This window comes from Trachemys scripta, chromosome 6 (assembly GCF_013100865.1).
Source record: "Trachemys scripta elegans isolate TJP31775 chromosome 6, CAS_Tse_1.0, whole genome shotgun sequence".
NCBI lineage: Eukaryota > Metazoa > Chordata > Testudines > Emydidae > Trachemys > Trachemys scripta.
In genome coordinates, this window is record NC_048303.1 from 56,802,948 (window position 1) to 56,823,479 (window position 20,532).

Consider the following 20,532-nt stretch of genomic DNA (forward strand, 5'->3'; position numbering starts at 1 on the left):
CTCCTCCAAGGTATAGAATGTCACAAGAGTGATGTCTGTAACATCACTCCAGATCAAGAAGTCAAAATGGGCACTTGAGGACTCTAAGGTATGAGCAGCCAATCTGACTCATCCGTAGCCCAGAATGAAGAGGGAACTGGCACTGACGGTGGAAATGGTACTGCCAGCAGAGTATGCCTCTGTCATTTCCCATACCAGAAGCAGTATCGACCCCAAAGTCAGCAGCAGAACCAAGGAGACTCACAGTGCTGAAGTGGAGGGTGGTGAGAGCCCCCACATAACATCGGTGGCACTGATAGCAGGAGTGATGAAGTTCCCAGTGCCAAGGAGGTCCCTTGTGCCAAGCCCAGCACCAGCCCCACTTCTACTGACTGTGAAAGGGAAACATCGGGGTGCAGTGGCAACAGAGCTACAGGTTCAGCAGCCTGCCCAGCCAATGGGGCTATAAACAATCCAGCCCTGGCAAAGTCCTGGACCAAGGGAGAGGTTGGAACAGAAAGGCAGAGGAGGTCCATAGCCATTTAATACACCACTGGCGCGTAAACAGCCGGTGCCAGCATGAATGGATGCCCTGAGGCCAGAACCAGAGTAGACGGTACGGGGTCTCTGACCTCTCTGTGCTGTACCAGGGAGCGGTTGATTGGACTTGCTCTATCCCATGCACTGGCATTCACACTGTGCCTGTCCACACTCCTTCTGGAGGAGACAGACAAGTCCCCATGCAACCTGGAGCACCCTCAATTGGCCTTATACAATCTTTTCCCTGGGGAGTGACTCCTCTGTCTCTCTGGAGAGGCACAGACTCCAGAGCATGAAATGGCAGCACTTTGACCGTCTATCCAGTATAGACCTTGGGGCCAGAGCAGGCTGCGTGGCCTGTTCAAGCAGGTGCTGCTTTAGATGAAGATCCCTTGCCACCCTGAGTTTGTTTAATGAAGGATTTGCAATTTGAACACCGCTCCTGGATGTGGGCTTCACCTAAGCACAGTAAGTACCATGTGAGGGGATCCTTGTTGTGGATCGCTCCTTAACATGAAGGACAATGTGTAAACCTTGGTGAGGACATCACCAGGGAAATACTTAACTGAAGCTAACTTTATATTAAGGCTACTAATTAATTATATACAACTAGAAAAATCACTAAGTAATAGAAAGGTTGTGAGGTAGGAACCAGAGCTCTGAGTCCAGCCACGAGTGGTAAGAAGAATGGAGGTGGGATCGAGGCATTGCCACCTCATCTAGCCAGGGATGGGCTATGAGCATGAGGCTCGAGTGCTACCTCCTCCAGGTACTACCAGGCAAAATTCTCCGGCTCTGGTGTGCTGTGCATGCACACAACTATGTGAAATACATAGCTGCATCTACTCGAAGAAGAACAAAGCAGTGTCCACATAGACTGAAGGAAAATAGTACTAAGGAAATAGATTTCAGGGTCACAAGAAGTTATTATGAATACACTGTAAAATAAATGATATTTTATAAAATATGAAGAATACTTTTAAGTAAGTCGCTCAAAATAATCTCATGAGAATTTTGATTTACGATGACTGAAGCGTGGAAAAACACTACTGTCTCAGACAAGGAAACTTTTCTTTTTCAACAATATTAACCTTTCACTTTACATGTCTTAGTGGAGGTCTCTCTCTCTCTCTTGAAACACAACTACTTAACCACATGTTTTGTAAGAGTTTATATCAATCTCTAGATATTACTAAACATTTATAAAAGGAATGCCACCAATATAAAGTAGCTTCACAGAATTTACATTAAACCCAAACAGTGTTACATATATTTAAACAGGGATTTAAACATTTGCCATTATTTTATTGAAGTTCCCCCCCCACAAAAGTTACCTTGTTTTAGTTATTCCCACACAGTTATAGCCTCAAAGTTCTGCATCAAGAAGAATAGTAAGATGTTAGCCTCTCCATCCTAAAGATAGCCTATTTACACCAAAGCATCTCAGCACATTATCTTTTTATTCTATATAAAACTGATACTAACAAACATTAAAAATGCAAAATTAAGCACTAAAGAAGTCAAGAAACGATAAGGCTAGGGTTAATATTCAAAAGGATATTTTATCAGGAAAGAAAGATTAGGTTTTTGTTTTTAAAATTAAAACTTGTTTTCTGCTGAAAACGTTTGAAATCTGAAATATTCATTTAGGGCTTAATCCTACAAACACTTAAGCATGTGCTTAATTTAGTGCACTGAGTCATCCCACTGAAGTCAAATTTTAAATGTACTTATCATTTATAGTATTTACTGATTGCATTTCACTCAACTTAGTCAACGAAAACAGACTAGTGACTTTCAATTAATGATTCTCATGTATTAGCACAGAGCTAAAATATATTAATTGCAAATAATCCATGGAAATATTTACAGAAACAAAACTTTGTACTGAAGTAAAAATAAATCATGTAAATATTTATATTAAAATGAGATTTTGTACAACTTTGGGGCTTGATTCTGCTCCCATATGAATCACTCTAAAACCATTTATTTTAATGGATTTACACTCGATTAAGCTCCAAAGCATGTATGTGAGTACTTAAGTCCATCCCTATTCAGCAAAGCCCTTACACACATGCCTACCATTAAGCATATGCTTAAATTACATACTTTGCTGAACAGGGATAGAATGCTGGTGACAGAGGAGAATCTGACCCTCTGTTGTTTCAGCCTGATCTTCTTGAAAGTATCCTTTTAATGCTACACATATTAGTGGGAGCATTTCTGTCCCTTAAGTTTATCTGAATTATTGTTTCACAGTATATCTTTTGAGTCTGAACACACATTATAATAAGTGGTGTCATTTTACATTATTGAGGCAAAACGAAAATCATCTCCCATGGTGGTGGGTTTGAGGTAAATTTACCATTAACTCTAGTTGCTCCCACCATCCGGCAGACCTACAATGTAACCATTTTCCAAAACCATTAGGAAAAAACCTTGCAAAATAATCACACTAAATTGAATATATTGGTTATTTTGGAAGGGGTTTGACCAAGGGAAGTATTTTAAGTCATGCGTGTAATCACTATACTATTGCCAGAAGCAAAAAAAGTGTAGCATGTTTCATCAAGTAACTCAAAAGTTCTACACTGTTTTGGGACAGGAGGCTGGATGGGTAGGAGGGTAGAATTTTGCCAGTCTATGAAAGTCAGTTGGGATGAACAACAGTATTTCCTTCCATCATATTGCACATACAGGAAACATGAATATTCCATTTGCTAACATTAGATGTTATTTTCAAAATTGAGAAGTCAACACTTCATTACATGCAGCTGCAAGTTGTTGGTTCTCTTACTAGAAAAAGAATGATGTTTTCCCGATTAACTGCTTTTATCATCTCTGATGATCAATTGTACCATTTACCAGCTAATTGCCATGATTAATGTTGGTGTTGTGTCTTATTGTAGTTAGCTACATAAATACAGCTGTAAACTTTTCCTTCCAAGACTGATGTGGACTCTGTGTATTCAAGTTTGGGAAAGTGGAAGCATGCACAATTCATGTATACCATCTCTGCTTGGAAGATTTGAACGGCCTTACAGTGAAAATATTATGTGACAAAGTTCCTCCTCTATCTTGGTGGGTCCTGCGCTTATTGGCGGATTTTCTTGCCTCAGAGATTCACCATGTGGGTTGGGGAACAGCCCAGAGACCTTCCCCTCTGGAAGAACCCACAGTCCAGGTCAATTGGGAGGTTTGGGGGAAACCTGGGCCCACCCTCTACTCCAGGTTCCAGCCTAGGGCCCTGAGGACTGCAGCTGTCTATAGTGCCTCCTGTAACAGCTGCATGACAGCTACAACTCCCTGGGCTACTTCCCCATGGCCTCCTCCAAACACCTTCCTTATTCTCACCACAGGACCTTCCTCCTGGTGTCTGATAACGCTTGTGCTCCTCAGTCCTCCAGCAGCACACCCTCTCCCTCTCAGCTCCTTGCACCTCTTTCTCCCAGCTCCTCACACTCACACCACAAACTGAAGTGAGCTCCTTTTTAAAACCCAGGTGCCCTGATTAGCCTGCCTTAATTGATTCTAGCAGCTTCTTCTTAATTGGCTCCAGGTGTCCTAATTAGCCTGCCTGCCTTAACTGGTTCTAGCAAGTTCCTGATTACTCTAGTGCAGCCCCTGCTCTGGTCACTCAGGGAACAGAAAACTACTCATCCAGTGACCAGTATATTTGCCCTCTACCAGACTCCTGTACCGCACTGGTCTGGGTCTGTCACAATTAGTAGTAATTTAGTTTTGAATTCCAGGTTTACAACATGTTTATTAATAGGTTCATGTAAACTGGTGTGGAATTCCGGTTCACAAACTAATGAAGATGAAAAGGTAAAATTAAAAGTCAATTATTCTCCATCATGTAGTAAACTACTCCATAAGAGTGAAATTAATTTCAGCCACATAAAAGCCAAGTAATCAGACTTTATTTGAGTGAACTGCACAAGGGCTTAGACAAAAGGAGTGGAAAAGCAATTCACTCCTGCAAGCTAGGGCTTAGAGTGAGAAGCTACAGTGAAGCATTCCTGTGACCATTATTCAAACCTATGGATTGGAATAGCACAGTAACACCTCTGTGCTCTTAGCCCAGGGTATGAGGACACCTGGCTATACGTAATTGTATGGCCCTTCTTGTGTACTGCCCCATCACCACCTTGATGGTAGGGTGACCAGATAGCAAGTGTGAAAAATTGGGACCCGGGTAGGGGGTAACTGGCGACTATATAAGAAAAAGCCCCAAATATCAGGACTGTCCCTGGTCACCCTACCACCTTCTTTCCTGGCCTACACAAGGCTAATGCAGAGCATCTCTGCAGTGTGCAGGGAGTTCAGATGCTCTCTTGCATGGCTGCTTGATTAATGCCCCCATATTTCTAAAGGCCTACCAAAGGAATTAAACTTCTAAATTATAGAAGAAAAATAATTAAAAAATGTAATTATGATAGTTAGTTATAAGAATCTTGCTCACGCAAAAAGCAAGAAATTTGTACTCACATTTTAATTTCAAGTTTAAATAAAATAAGTTATGTTTTTATTCTAATGCATTTGATTCAGAGACTGAGTCAATTATATGGGCATCTTTCTATCTCATAGAACATCATAATATCTTGTTTTATGAACATCAAGCACACTTTGCTAATGTACCTATACACCACGAGGAAGAATAGAGTGATAAGTTATTCTTGAAACAGAGAGCCATATTCAGATCTGTTACACTGGTGTAAATCTGGAGTAATGCAATTTAAATCAATGGTGTTACTTCAGATTTACACCACGGTAGCTGAGATCTGAATCTAGCCAGGCAAATTTAGACTGATCATGTGATGTGATCAATAAGTTTTTCTTGGAAAGATTCTTGACAATATTATTGTTGCTATTATATTTCCCGCACAGCTCCTCAGTGTCTGACAGGATCTATTTTGCAACAGAGTCAAAGTATTTTTTTTAAGACAGATTTTCATCAGACTCACTCCTCATAAAAGTCTGAATATACTATGTTCAGGTGGTCTGGTTTTCAATGGGAGCTGCAGATGCAAGTTTTGCACCACTGGAAGAAAAAAAAATATATTAAACCATGTATTCCTATAGGTCAATTTGCCCTGTAAAAATGTTTCTTTTTTTTCTAAACTAGGGTGCCCAGTGCATGACCCAAATGCAACTTGTGAAGCACTAATATGTAGCCAGCAGCTGCAGACACACTGTATTTGCAAGACTATGACAAAAAAACTGATCAAGTAGAGTTTTTTAATGTATGTGCATTATTTACTCAGAGAAACACATTTGGGCATATTTGTTCTTAGCCAAACATTACAACCTAACACTTAGGGCTTGCCTACATGGAGACACTTGGGAAAGTTAACCCAGTTAACTAACTCTCCTGTGTGGATGCTCTCATTCAGAAGTAAATCGTCCACAGTTCACTTTAGCTGTAGCTTCTGAATGAAAGCATCCACACACAGGGTTAATACGGTTTAACTAATGCACTTTAAATTCACACCTTTAGTTCATTTGGGTTAACTTTCCTAAGTGTTCCCATACAGACAAGCCCTTAAAAACATTTTTAAGGCCAATAACCCATTAGAAGTATTAGTACTGTGTGACGGGTTGGATCACAGAAACCCCCTTGGGAGCTGCCACCCGATGTGCAAAGACTACCCCTGCTCCTGTTTTCCCTGCCAGCTCAGGACACCAACACCCTGTCTTGCTGAGCCAGACACTCCTGTTTGGCTCCAGACACAGATCCAGGGTCTGAATCTCCTGTCCCAAAGTTGCAAGTTTACCTGAAAACAGCTCACAGTAGTGTGCTTGTCTTTAGCACTCAGATGCCCAACTCCCAATGGGGTCTAAACCCAGATAAATCCGTTTTACCCTGCATAAAGCTTATGCAGGGCAAACTCATAAATTGTTCGCCCTCTATAACACTGATAGAGAGATATGTGCAGTTGTTTGCTCCCCCAGGTATTAATACATACTCTGAGTGAATTACTAAATAGAAAGTGATTTTATTAACTACAGACAGTAGGATTTAAGTGGTTCAAAGTAGTAACAGACAGAACAAAGTAAGTCACCAAGCAAAATAAAATAAAATGCGCAAATCTATGCCTAATCAAACTGAATACAGATAATCTCACCCTCAGAGATGTTTCAGCAAGTTTTTCTCAGGCTGGACATCTTCCAGGCCTGGGCACAATTCTTTCCCCTGGTACAGCTCTTGTTGCAGCTCAGGTGGTAGCTAGGGGATTCTTCATGATGGCTTCTCTCTCCCTCTGTTCTCTTTTCCCCTTTATATATCTTTTGCATAAGGCAGGAACTCTTTGTCTCTCTGGGTTTCCACACACACCCCCACTGGAAAAGCACCAGGTTAAAGATGGATTCCAGTTCAGGTGACATGATCACATGTCACTGCAAGACTTCATTACTCACTTGCCAGCACACACATATACAGGAAGACTCACAGGTAAATACAGCCATCTGCAGACAATGGGAGTCATCAAGATTCCAAACCATCATTAATGGTCCACACTTTACACAATTACAATAGGCCCTCAGAGTTACATTTTATATTTCTAGTTTTAGATACAAGAGTGGTACATTTATACAAATCAGATGATCATACTCAGTAGATTATAAGCTTTGTAATGATACCTTACAAGAGACCTTTTGCATGAAGCATATCCCAGTTACGTTACATTCACTTATTACCGTATTTTCTCTAAAACTATCTCAGTTACATTATATTGACTTATTATCAAGTTTTTATAAAACCATATAGACTGCACAACGTCACATACTGTATTTCAACTACCAAAAACATAACTTACACGACACATACAAAACCACATTTATCTGCATATTCTTACCTCTACGATCCCGCGCTGCTAAATTTTGACCCCTTTTTAATGTAATGTCCAACTGGTACATTCCGGTATCAGCCAAGGGAAAATCTGCATTACTAGTTCCAATTGTATTTGTTCTCTGAAAGGCAAAAAAACCAACAAAATAACTATATAATACATATGGCAGAATAAAGAACAAAAAATACATCCTAGAACTAAGGCTGCAGAACCCCAAGCCCACACAAAGTCCCTCTGACTTCCGTGGAACTCCTCACAGGGGCACCACTATGCACTCACATGGAGTCAATTACAGGTTTGTAGTCTAATGGAGTGAAGCCAGGCAGATACATTCACGAAGAGAGCTCTGAACTTCCCACCCAATCTAGACTGGTACAGAACAAGTAATGTATGTCACAGTAGTGATGACTACAAAATGCTCGACCTAATCATTGTTAGTGGAAGCCCAGCTGGCTAATTCCTAACATATTATTATTAGCAAACTCTTAGCCTAGGTCTACACTACTAGTTAGGGGTGAGATTCCCATCTTGCATATATATACTCATGCTAGCTCTCATTGAACTAGTGTGAATATAAGTAGCAGTGTAGCCACAGTAGCACAGGCAGTGGTGGCCCAGCTTAATCAATCCCCCCTGAAACTGGTGGAAACATCCTTGGCATGTCTCCTACTACTGCTGCTGCTACCGTGGCTATGTACCAAAGTGGCAGGTTTGCCAAAATAAGAAAGGGGAATCTGAAGAGAATAAGAGGACAGGAAAGGAATGGAAGCATTCATACATAAAGTATTGAAGGAACACTCTGACCAAACTTTTAGTATTATTTATATAACACCATTGTTGTCCATGGCATTTCAATAAATAGACTCTTTCTAGAAATATCAGTATAGGAACTACAGGTGTCTCCATACCATTCCGTCTTTACCTTGTCTGAATTCCAACAAGTTCTCTCTAATTACACCATCCAGGGGACAGCTTCCCAGAAAATATACAATCATTCTGAAAGCAGAGACCCTGGCTATATTTTCATAGCTTTTGCAAATTTCCTTTTATTTACAGCTGTCTAATAGTGACATGTCATATCTGTTATAAAATAAAATTAATGGAGTATAATTCTAATTTCACTTTGTCTGGTGTAAATCAGAAATAACTCCACTGAAGCCTATGGTGTTACACTGGTATGGGATCAGAAGCTGGTCCATAAAAGCATTACCTTCACAATTAAAAACGGCTAACCCCTACAAAAAAATAAAAAAAATTGGCAGATAAATTGATCCCACTTTCACTTTAGAATATTCCCACTTGCACTGGGTTTCTGCTACTTAGAGAACAAACCAAACCAAAAAGAAACCAATGTAAGTTCCTCAGATGCCAACATCTGCTCCTTATAATAGGAGTTTCCACACTTGGGAAACCTAAAATCCTCGAGGATGGTGCAGCATGGTCCCTTCTCTATGACCAGCCAGCCAGGGAGAGCAAGATTATAGCCCACCTTATTTCTGCTTTCTTTGGGATGATTAATGCTCCAAAGTCACTGGTAGCAATCTAGCCCTCTGTGTAATCAGCCTTTGAAATAAATAGTATTTTTCCTTTTCCCATTTTTACTTTAATTTTATTCTGTTCATTTTTTCATAATTTGTTTTGTTCCGGTAGATACAAGAGAGGCTATTTTTCTTTTATCAGGGGGCAGCCCTGTTAGTCTGTAGCCACAAAAACAACAAGGAGTCCGGTGGCACCTCAAAGACCAACAGATTTATTTGGACATAAGCTTTTGTGGGTAAAAAACCCACTTCTTCAGAGGCATTATGCTCAAATAAATCTGTTAGTCTTTAAGGTGCCACCGGACTCCTTGTTATTTTTCTTGTGTTATTCAGGCGAATAGCTACAGCTCAATTCCTGGAAGTTCCCGATTATTTCAAGAACTAGTAAATTCCCACATATATTAAAGCCTTAATCTTGACCTTTTATATTTTATGGATCCAATGAAGTAGTTAATGGATAAAAATGGTGTTGTTTCAACAGATCTCTCTTGGCTGGTAGCTGAGGGTTAGATTTTAACATCAAAGCTCTGCTCTAAGTTCTTATGGGATTTTTTACACCAAAGTTAAAAAATGTTATACTTGTACCATGTTGATAATTTGCCAGTAAAACTTTTCACATTAATTAGAAAATTCAAATGAATAAAGCAAATTAAAATAACATTTGACCTAACTACATGGTCCAGTAAACACTATAAATTTGCAAAGCAAAACAAAGTGAAACTCATTTGTAACCATTTGATTCTGAAACAACTCTTCCTTTCAATATGCATATGGAGCCACTGAGGGTATTAGGAAGAGCTGGGTGTCATCAACATGCTTAAAGCACCTCAGCTCCCATCTCTTCACTAGCACTTGATCCAGGCAAGACAGTCAATTGCCTTGCCCAGTATTTGGATATGAATGGGGCATGGATAAGAATTAATGGACAGACTCAATATAGAGAAGATCATGGTGATGTTAGTTGGTTAGGGGAAACAAATGGAAAGCTGGTGAAGATAATACCAACTTTTCTGGTCGGGGAGCATGTAAGCCATTGAGTCACAAAGCTCCCAACAGCAGAATTCCAGTGCCTTTCTTCAGGAATAGGATTATTTTCCAAATCTAAAACAATCCAGTATGAAAGCCCCTCCCAGGGCCAAAAAGAGGGTGAGGCATAACTGTTACACTCTGAGGCCTAATAGGATGTGGGGACGAGACACTCTGCCATAGACTTGAGTAACCTAGACAAGACCATATAGACTAGCAATGCTTCCCCTGGTAATGAAGAGCCTGTGTGAGAACAAACAAAATCAGGAGCCTCCCAGGTTAAATAGAAGACACTACACAGCACATCTAGAAACCAAAGCTGGTGCAGAATTTGGCAACTCATTTGTTCAGGTCTCACCTGAAGAAGAGCTCTGTGTGAGCTCAAAAGCTTGTCTCTTTCACCAACAGAAGTTGGTCCAATAAAATATATTACCTCACCCACCTTGTGTCTCTAATACCCTGGGACCCACATGGCTACAACAACACTGCAAACAGTAAGTGGTAGAAAGTCGAGCCACTATCTCTGCATTAGGAGTGGTGCTTATTCAACTAAATGATTAAAAATGGAGACAAACTATAGATATGACTAGCAAATGAACCACCTTTCCAATTATCTTTAACAAACATAAAAAATAGCAGTCAGAAAATGACTATTAGTACATAGGGATCACTGAAAAGCTGCTGTCTCCTTTGGAAAAATGTTAAGACAAACTTTATGACCAACAGATTACAAAACACTTCATAGCATAAGCGTTCCAGACAAAATCAGAAATAATACCCAGGGATTAAAAATCTTGCTATTGAAATGTTTTACAAGGATTTTAAACTTACATTTAGGGGTTTGTTTTAATCCACTATTTTATGTCTTGGGTCTTACTGAAATTTATGTCCAAATAAGTTGCTCCCATGTACTCAGAACCATCCTAGCCTATAACACTGTAGCCAAAACGAAAGTCAGCATTCAATGGTTGAAAGGCAGCTTTCAGTCCTCGTGCCATTTGTTGCTTACATAAAAAAAACACAAATCAGGCGGTCTCAATTTGCAACAAGAAACCTGGGAAGTGTCTTTCAGAGACTAGAAGCTTCTCTGAATCTCCTGGTTAATAGCATCAACAATAATTTCTTAAAACTCCCACACTCCACCTTGTCACTTGATGTGAGAAGTATTTTCTTCCACACAAGTATAGATACCCCAGAACCAGACCTATCTCTTTATTGTGACATCTGCCATTCCTTTAAGTTAGTACTGGAAGATAAAGCTAAGACATCTGAAAAATCAGAGTCTGAAGGAAAATTTTGTCTTCCTCTCTAGCATCCTAGAATGTAGTGAGGGTCTTGAAATATATTATCTTCACTATGAAGTCAAATAAAAACATTGGCATGGCAGATAGCAGAAGGCCTTTACACATTCTATGAAACAGAAGACATTAATCATTAAGTGTTTAAGCTCTCAGACAACTAGAAATCCTCTAAGGGAAACAATGCTTGAACAACTACTTTTCAGCTGTGTACTGCACTTTGAAATTACTTTGTTATGTTGGTAGTTTGTCTCATTCTATTTAGGAATAATCTTGTTAGCTAAATGATATTACAGTTCTTGGATCCAACTTAATTCACAATGAAAATATGGATGAATTTTTCTCTCAAAAGAAAACAGTTTATTTAGCTAATACAACCATCATTGCCCTAGAACTCTGAAATAGAATAAAAATTGTACAGAAACATGAGCATGACGAAAAGAAGATGTCTGATTAAAAAGATCAGGAGAGATATATCAATTATAACAGTATTTTATGTTTAGAAGACATTGCATTAAACTCTCTTGATCAGTGCTTTTATCAAATCAGTGAGAGTGCTGCTTTAATTTTCAGTTAAAACTCTAAACCGGCAGTACATTTTTCAATAGTCTAAATTTAAAATAAATGGATCTTCAGTTATAACTTGTTACTGATTCGTGACATTTTTAAATGAATTTTCTTACATGTCCTAAAAATGCATAATTTCAGTGAGTTTTGTCTAAATTCACAAGCAAAAACCTTTAGTTAGCGTTAGTTAAGATTGCTGTGAATAATAAACTGAATCATAAAAAAAATGGGAAATACAAAATTAAGGATTAAAAAGTATTAAAAGGTTTCAAAGTCAAGGACTCTTAAGTTAGGATATGCCAGAATGAATGTTGCCCACGCAACCTTAATTCAGCCCCCATTATGATACAGCCTTTAATTACATGCAGAAGTGACTATCTGAAAAGTTTGGTGTAAGTGACGGCATCACATAGGAACTCAGTGGCAGAGAGACAGATAGATTGCATCTCCATAGGGGCATTCAACTGCCTTAACTATAAGATTGATACTCCTTTCTCTCACTGCAACCCCCTGCCTCTTTCACTACAAATCTTCAAACTTCAGGTGAGCCAAGGTTCCTATAGACAACAGCTTACTTCACTACACAATGCTGAGTAGATCTGCCCTGTGCACTGAATGAACCAGGGGTCCTTTTGAAGACAATAAACAACTACCCTTTGAAAAGAAACACCATAACTTATTCCAGTACAAATGGCTATTAGTGAAGATGGTCAGGGACACACCCCCATGTTCCGGGTGACCCTAAACCTCTGACTGCCAGAAGCTTGGACTGAATGACAAAATTGCCCTGTTGTGTTCATTCCTTCTGAAGCATCTGGCACCAGACACTGTCAGAGACAGAATACTGGGCTAGATGAACTATTGATCTGACCCAGTATGACTGTTCTTATATAAAATTTGAAAAAATTTACTCCTTCTCACCTCTAGTTATGGAAGAAATTATGCCCCCTTTTTTATGTATATATCCACCTACTTCATCCATCACTAGAGCTAGTTGAAATTTTTCTAACCTAACCTTTTTAAAAAATAAAATGTAGGGTTTTTTGTTTGTTTGTTTGTTTCAATACCACTTGTTTTCTATTATAGCTATCTTCAAACATCATCCTTCTGAGGTAAGATCTTGAATCTAGAGCGGTCTAGAAAATGAAATCCCTTTTCATGAAAAATTTATCATTTTTGAGGATGGGGGAAAAGTCATCCTGACCAAGGACAAAACTTTAAAAAATAAAAATAATAATAATAAAAAAAATTTCATGGAAAGAGTTTAAGAACAAATTCCATTTGTGGAAAACAAAACAAAAAAAGCAGGGGCGGGGGTGGGGAGGGGGTTGTCTTCCTGGCTCCCTGCCTGAAAGGCTTTCCAACCTGACTGCCAGAGAGTCAGGGAGCTTGCACACACAGCCTTCTACCACAGAAAGATCTGCAGCTGGGAAGGCAGTGGGAGGAAAAGGAAGGCAGGGGTTCTCTGTCTCTCCTGGAGCTGGAGGGGAAGCAGAATTGTGCCTAGGGATCTCTCCCAGTCCAGCTCCCAGAGCTGGCGGGGGAAGCAGGGGTGGAACGGGAGGGGGAAGGGAGTGGGTGGCAGAGTGCCTGGGCAATCAGCCTCACCAATCCTCTAGGAAAGCTTCTGTCAGTTTCACTTCACATGCGGACAGTCGGGGAGCTGTAAAAATTGTTCTTGATAGTAGGAGGCCATTGCTGAGGATGAATACTGACTTCCTTGGCACCAAGTGTCTGACTGCGCTGAATCCAAGATACTCCAGAATTCGTATCACTCTGTGTGTTTCCCTCATCTTTACCTCTCTGTAGAGCCCTGGTCAGAAAAACTGTCAGGATGAGATAAATGCATTTTCTTCTTCCCTTCCTTTTGCCTTGAGCTTTTCTCAGCCTGTTTCTCTCAGTGAATCTTGCAGAGGGCACTGGCTGGGTATTAGACAAACACATTAATGAACCAAAACTGTTAGTCTAAAAGTCTGAAATAAAGTTTGGAATTTTCTTCACAAAACTCTGCAGCCAGGGAGGACTGACTGAGCCACCAGCTGCTGCAAAGGCAGGAAAAAAAAAAAAAAAAGGAAAGGAACTTCAGGAAGTAGGGAATTTCCTTGGTGCCAGCAAATGACAATTTTTACCCCCAAGCTGCATACAGTTTGCAGTACCACCCCTGTAACAAACCTTTGGACCTTAGCACAAAAAAGGCTGATTTGCAGACCCACATATGTACAAAATGTTTGTCTTCAAGAATCCTAGTGTGTTCTTGGTCATGACAATCACTGAGGTCATTGTCTGCTGAGGAGTTTCTGTTTAATGCAGCTGACACAGTTTAATCTATTTCAGCTTGTGAATTCTGATCCATATCTATTTAAGTGTTACACCACATTTGAGCTTTTACAGATAGGGAATTGCTCCCTTTTTGCTTATATATGATAGAAAGCTCATTTATTTATCCTAAAGAATTTCTAGAGAAACTGCAGGACTCAGGCTGCAGTTTTATACCATGGCATGTACTTCGTTGCTCAGGGAGCTTCTCGCTCTCTCTCCTCTACCAGAGCCCATGATATTCATCCAGGTAAAGCAAAGGATGGAAGTTTCACCTCCTGAGTTTAAAGTGTTTTACCCAGATCTCCAAATTTGCAACATATTGTGCCATATAATGAGCAATTGGATGACATGTCTTTAACAATTCAATGCCTTTACTATAACAAGACACTAAAATGTTTTTATTATAATAAAGGATGTGAAGAAAATAAAAAGACTAAGCTAGTGGACTGTTAGTCTTATCCTAGCAGCAAAGAGGTTGCTTCAGTAATACAGTCAAACAGCTTTTAGGGCCATTTCACATTAGAGAAAACACAATATCCTACTTCCAACATACCATGTATTCACTGGACAAATGCTGTTAAATTGAAACACAGGGGGAAAATGTACTTTTCAAATTTTGAAGCAGACAACTGAAGTTGCTGCTATGTCCAAACTATGTCATCATTTAAAAAGCATGTTAAGGACAATCAAAACACAGTGAGTCTGATTCTGAGCTCAATTACACCAGTGAAGTTAGGAGTTACATCTGTTGATACTGATGGAATTATACCAAAGTACAGCAAAATCAGAATTCAGACCATTATTTTGGGATATCTCCTTACAACCCATTTGAGAGCGGTTTCCAAGACTACACATTGATTCAATGGCCCACAGGATCTTTATTGTTCTGTCCATCAACATTTCTGTCCCTCTTTATGTGGCCATGAACACAGGCATTCTTCTTCAAGGCCCTTGCCTTGATGTCCCTAGCCTCTGTTTGTCAGAGGGCAGAGATGAATGGCAGGAGAGAGATCACTTGATCATTACCTGTTAGGTTCACTCCTTCTGGGGCACCTGGCATTGGCCACGGTCGGTAGACAGGATACTGGGCTGGATTGACCTTTGGTCTGACCCAATATGGCCATTCTTATGTTCTTAATATTTCAAATATGTGCCCATCTAAAATACTTGAGTAACATAGTTAATCTGCTGCAACCTACATCTGACCTCCAAAAATGAATTCCTTCCAAAATAAAAGGCTCATATACTGCAAAAAGTGCTTACACATCAGAGGAATGTGTCTTTAAAGAAGTTAATAGGATATTTACAAGTTCATATGGAGAAATATGAAATCATGTTGCCATGCATACACATATCTACTTGTATGTATCAGTAGTAGCTGACATAGTGAGCCAGGTCCTCAGCTGGTGCAAGTCAGCACAGCTCCATTGAAGCAGGCTCAGATGCAGGTCTGTGGCACTGTAAAGGAATAAGTGATACCCCTCTCTTAAGGTCAGAGGCCTGGGAGCTGGCCTGGCTGTCTAATTAGTCACACCCCATGGCACCTGAGAAAGAGGTGGACCTTAATTAGCAGACCCTTATATAGATAGATCAGCAAGAAATGGTGGAGGGAGGAGGAAATGCAATACCCTCCAGGAAATTGAGGAGTCAGAGGCAGTGTCTCAATGGACTGCTACTGAAGTTACTGTTGAGAGGAATTGCTCCAGAAAACCAAATAGACAAAAGGGGAGACTGGCTGGGAGCTCTGTATTGCTGAGGCTGAGGCAAAAGCCAGCAAATCTGGTTACCGGAACTACAGGTGTAAGAGACTAGTTTGGGGAAAGGATTGCTATTCTTGCACAGACAGACTTTGAAGAAAGAGTCTGCAAAGGTTATTATGTTGTCCTATGAAGGCTCAGTTAAAGAAGCTACCTAATCTGACAAATAACTTCCCTGGATTCCTTGAGAAAGCTCAATCAAATTAACTAGGGTTACCATAGGTCCGGATTTTCCCGGATATGTCGGCTTTTTGGTCCTCAAATCCCTGTCCAGGGGGGAACTGCCAAAAAAGCCGGACATGTCCGGGAAAATAGGGAGGGGTCTTGGGGCTTGGGTCCGGGCTGGAGCCGCTGGGGCCGGAGCCAGAGCCGCTGGGGCCGGCACCGCTCGACCAGGGCCGGTGCCGGGCCCCGAGCCACTCGGCAGGAACCAGGGCCTGAGCCAAGCTGGGCCCAGGCCACTGGGACTGGGGCTGGAGGTGCTTGGCCGCCGGCCGGAGCTGCTCGGCTGGGGCCGGGGCCAGTGCCCCGGGGCCCGAGCCAAGCTGCAGTCGCTAGGGCCGGGGGTGCTCGGCCGGAACTAGGGCCGGCGTCCCAGGGCCCGAGCCGGGCCAGAGACGCCGGGGCCAGAGCCTCTTGGCCGGAGCTGGCCAGCCGCTGGAGGGAGCCATTCGGCTGGGGGGACCGGACTGGGCCGCGCCTCCTCGCGCCCGCCACCGCCCCAGCCCACCTGCTGCCTCCCTGTTTCAGCCTTCCCGCAAACAGTTGATTTGTGGGAAGCAGGGGATGGGGAGTAGCAGAGGGGTGGGGCCAGGACGGGGCTGGGGGTGGAGTTGGGGCAGGGCCGGGCCCTGTGGAGTGTCTTTTTTTTTATTAAAATATGGTAACCCTAAAATTAATCCCAGGGAGTGAGCTGACCCAGCAGAACAAAGTGTAGCCCAATAAGAGAAGGTAATTATCAAATAGGCCTAAGCCTTTACATGCAAAAAAGTCACAGTCTAAATCTGAGTGCACGGAGAATCAGGCCCTCTCTGTCAAAATACAACAGTGAGTGGGACTTTGTTTTGTTAAAATTTTCAGGAAGGATGTTGTGGTTAAGAAAGAATTAAAATAACTGTGTAAACCATTTTTAACTGTGCTATGAAAAAAGTCTTAAAAACAAACCATCAAAATTAAAATATAACTGATGGTTAACTCTCAAGACAACCTGCCATATTTTAATTTGGGTGTCTGTAGTAAATATTGGTTTCTATTTTTGAGTGAAAAGTAAGATCTTCAAAAGTGTTTACTTTCCACATTACACTAATCACTTTTGATCCCCGGCCAGAACTTCCTCCTGCAAACCAAATACTCAGATGTATGGATAATATTAACAATTGTAATTGGTATGTGAGACATTTCAGCATGCAGTGCTCCATTTTATTTTATTTTTTTTTGTTTCAGCTGAAGTATTAACCCAACTTACCAGCAAGGGAAACCAAGTCAACAGCAACATTACTACAGCAACCAGATAAGGCTCAGCCACATGCCCCCATTCCTGGAATGCCCTCTAAAACTAGAAACAGTTTACCAAGCCACCACCCTTTTCTCATTCAAACCCCTTCTAAAACCCTACTTCTTCAACATGACCTATAAAGAGTGAGATAATAAAATGTATAAAAAGAAAATTAAAAAAGAAAGAACCAACAAGGAACACACTTTAAATAAGTCACCACAAAATCCTATTATTTCAACTCTTGTCCTACCTCTCTCCTTTCCCATATTTTGTTTACTATTCTCACTTGCTGTGTCATGCCAGAATTTAAGCCCCACACCTGAAATCTGTTGCATAAAAATCAACTGTTGCAATCGTGCAAAGCCCCACTGAAGTCAGTGAGAGACTTCATGGGCATAGCAGTCCACCCATGCTCAACAAATTGCAGGACTGGGGCCTTAGATTGTAAACTTTTCAGGGAAGCCATGTCTTTATGGGCTAATGATTGTCATTTTAGGAGGAAGTGATTTACATGTTATGCCATTTTAAACATACTGTACTCTGGAAACTCCTGATGGATGTACCTTTGAAAATTCTTCTTCATCTGCCAAGTAGATTTACAAAAAACTGCCTCAAACAAGATAATGTACTTCTCTCTCTGTGCCAACAAAAACAACTTCATAACACATTTAATTAGTTTCTTTAATGAATTCCACAGCCTGAAAGCAGTCATATTTGTTATCCTCCTTCAAACTTCCATCATCTTCTGTTTCAATTATCAAGAAAACGTTTTATAATTTATGTACAACAAAGTCACATTGTTTCAGCAGAATCCCTCTAACAATACCAATCAACAGCTCTTATTCTAAGAAACTGTGCTACAATAATCTTTATTGTTTTAGAAAACAGAAACAAATGACTTTTAGTTAGAAAAAAATTGTGTAGGAAGCTTGCACTTACTTCCCAGTCCCAGAAACCACAGAGAGCAAAAAGCAGCCCCACAGCCCACTGTCCCAATATCTTCCACTGTACTCAAGAACAACAGAAAAACACATTTGCTGAAAGTTTTACTAAAATGATCAACAGTTAAATAGTTGGATAATAAATAGTTAAAGTTAGCACTAAGTTTCATAGTTAACACTTAGGTTAATGAGGGCAATTCACACATCTATTAGTGTTTCAGAAATACCGTTCTGTATCACAGACATAATTTTTAAATTTGAAAAAAAAATTAATGTTTTGCAGAAAACCTCTAAAAAAAATGAAAGCTTGGATTTTGCTGCACATTTCTGCAGCAAAAGGTGGATTCTGAGCCAGTTCCACAAATGCAGAATTACAGAATAAGTGCGGCCCTGATGATAGACTCCTTTACCAGTAAAAAATCACAATAAACCTCACTGCACAGTTCTTAGAGGGATTTATTCTCTTCTGATGTAATCTAAAACAGTTATTGTACTGATTAAAGTACATCATTTTAGAAACTGACAGTTATATCAAAATACAGTTACAATGGTATAAAGGTGCTAATATGACTGCATCCACATTAAAAGGCTGCAACAATTTAATGACATCAGTTTCCAAACAGATAGTTAGGTACAAAAACAAACAAAAACAAAAAACACCGCAACCCTGACTAGACCAGCCCACAGTGCAGAGCTAAAAGGCAAAATACCTAGTTTGTGTCCATTTGTCTCAGTGAATGAGAGATCTGCCACTAACAGGAAAATATCGGTATCATAGTCACAGTGCTTAAGAGATCCCATTATTTAGACACTACATAACAATGAAGTTTCATCACTATCAATTGAAAGGACCCCTTGAGCATTCATTAAAAGGTTCAGGCAGCATTCTAAGTGCTAACAGCTTCAGACGGAGACATTTGGGAGAAATCTCAAAGTAAGACACTTCAACACAATAATAATAAACAATGAGCACCAGGCATTACTTAGGTTTTTATCTGAGGAGGTAGGAGCAAGCATTCTGAATCTGTTCTGTTTCACCAGAAACCTGTGAAGAATGTTGAGCTCTTCTAGTAAACTAAAATCTCAGACCTTAGATGATCAGGGTGAAGTCCTGACTCCACTGAAGTCAATGGGAGTTTTACCTCTGAACTTTAGTGCGGCCGGGATTTCATCCTAGATGGCTCAGTGTAGTTTTTTTTAGTTCCATCATGTTAGTATGATTTTCTGAGCTGAAAACAAACAATGCAGGAATGATTTCAAACGAAGCAAAATGGAGTGTTTGACAATATCATCATTAGTAAGGTGGTATAAAGTACAGAAGCCATCAAGGTATTTGGCATTAGTTTCTATTAATTCAAAATACAGCTGTCCAAAAGGAAAGAAAAGGCGCTAGAATCAGTTTGAATTGAATATAGGGCAAGAAAACCTCTTGAAACACAGATTTAAAAAAGTACAAACAGGAGGGATTTCTAGAATTATCTATATACCCTCACACTTCCAAAAGTTGGAGTTATCAACAGATGAAATTTGGATAGATGCAAACTCTTATGTGAATTTGTATGTCTCCTTTGCTGGTTTTCATCCTTTGGGATGAACCCAAGAAACTGCCAATTACCTGGGGTTATCTGTACACCCAGGCCCTTATACCCTGGCTTGCCCCATTTCACTTTTTTGGGGGGCAGGGGGAGAGAGATATGCTGCCTGGAAACTTTTGAGTAGGCATTAATGTCAGCTATCAAATAGCACTTGATGGCGATCAGAACTATATTTAACAATTCAGGCTTACATAAACATACACTATTTCCAAACAAGTATTTTATAGAGAATAAAACCTAAGTGGTTAATCAAATTTTTTTTAGCTCACTGCAATTCTGATATGAAATACTAATAAAAAAAGCACAAATTATTTTAACTATGATCCCTTCCCTAGTTTACGGATGTGGTGTGGCATTTTGCCCTGGCAAACCACTCACTGGTGTTTTCTACTTAACTTTCAGTTCTACTAGGTAATCCAGGAAGTCATAACGCATGTGTGCATATGTTCTACTTCATGTAAAAATATTTCTTCTTTGTCTGTAGCTGTCTGATCGGTTTCTCTGCTACACTGTTTACTGACATGAGGGGTTTTTTGGTTTGTTTGTTTTTGTCTCTTTAGGGTAGCCATTGTGTACTATGCCCCAGGCTCACATACAGATCTTAATGATCTTGTCATTTAACTATC

General features: G+C 40.2%; 1 protein-coding gene across 3 annotated transcripts in view; it reads right to left on the reverse strand.

Annotated features, from left to right (window-relative positions):
- MCTP1 (multiple C2 and transmembrane domain containing 1) overlaps positions 1-20,532 on the reverse strand; it is a 311,966-nt gene that overhangs the window by 265,161 nt on the left and 26,273 nt on the right. For all 3 annotated transcript variants that reach the window (XR_004646273.1, XM_034774661.1, XM_034774660.1), the window contains exon 2: positions 7,377-7,491. Coding sequence is in view for 2 of the 3 variants with exons in the window: in XM_034774661.1 (XP_034630552.1) it covers positions 7,377-7,491 (115 nt within the window). In the remaining variant the exon portion in view is untranslated. The remainder of the gene's footprint in view (positions 1-7,376; positions 7,492-20,532) is intronic.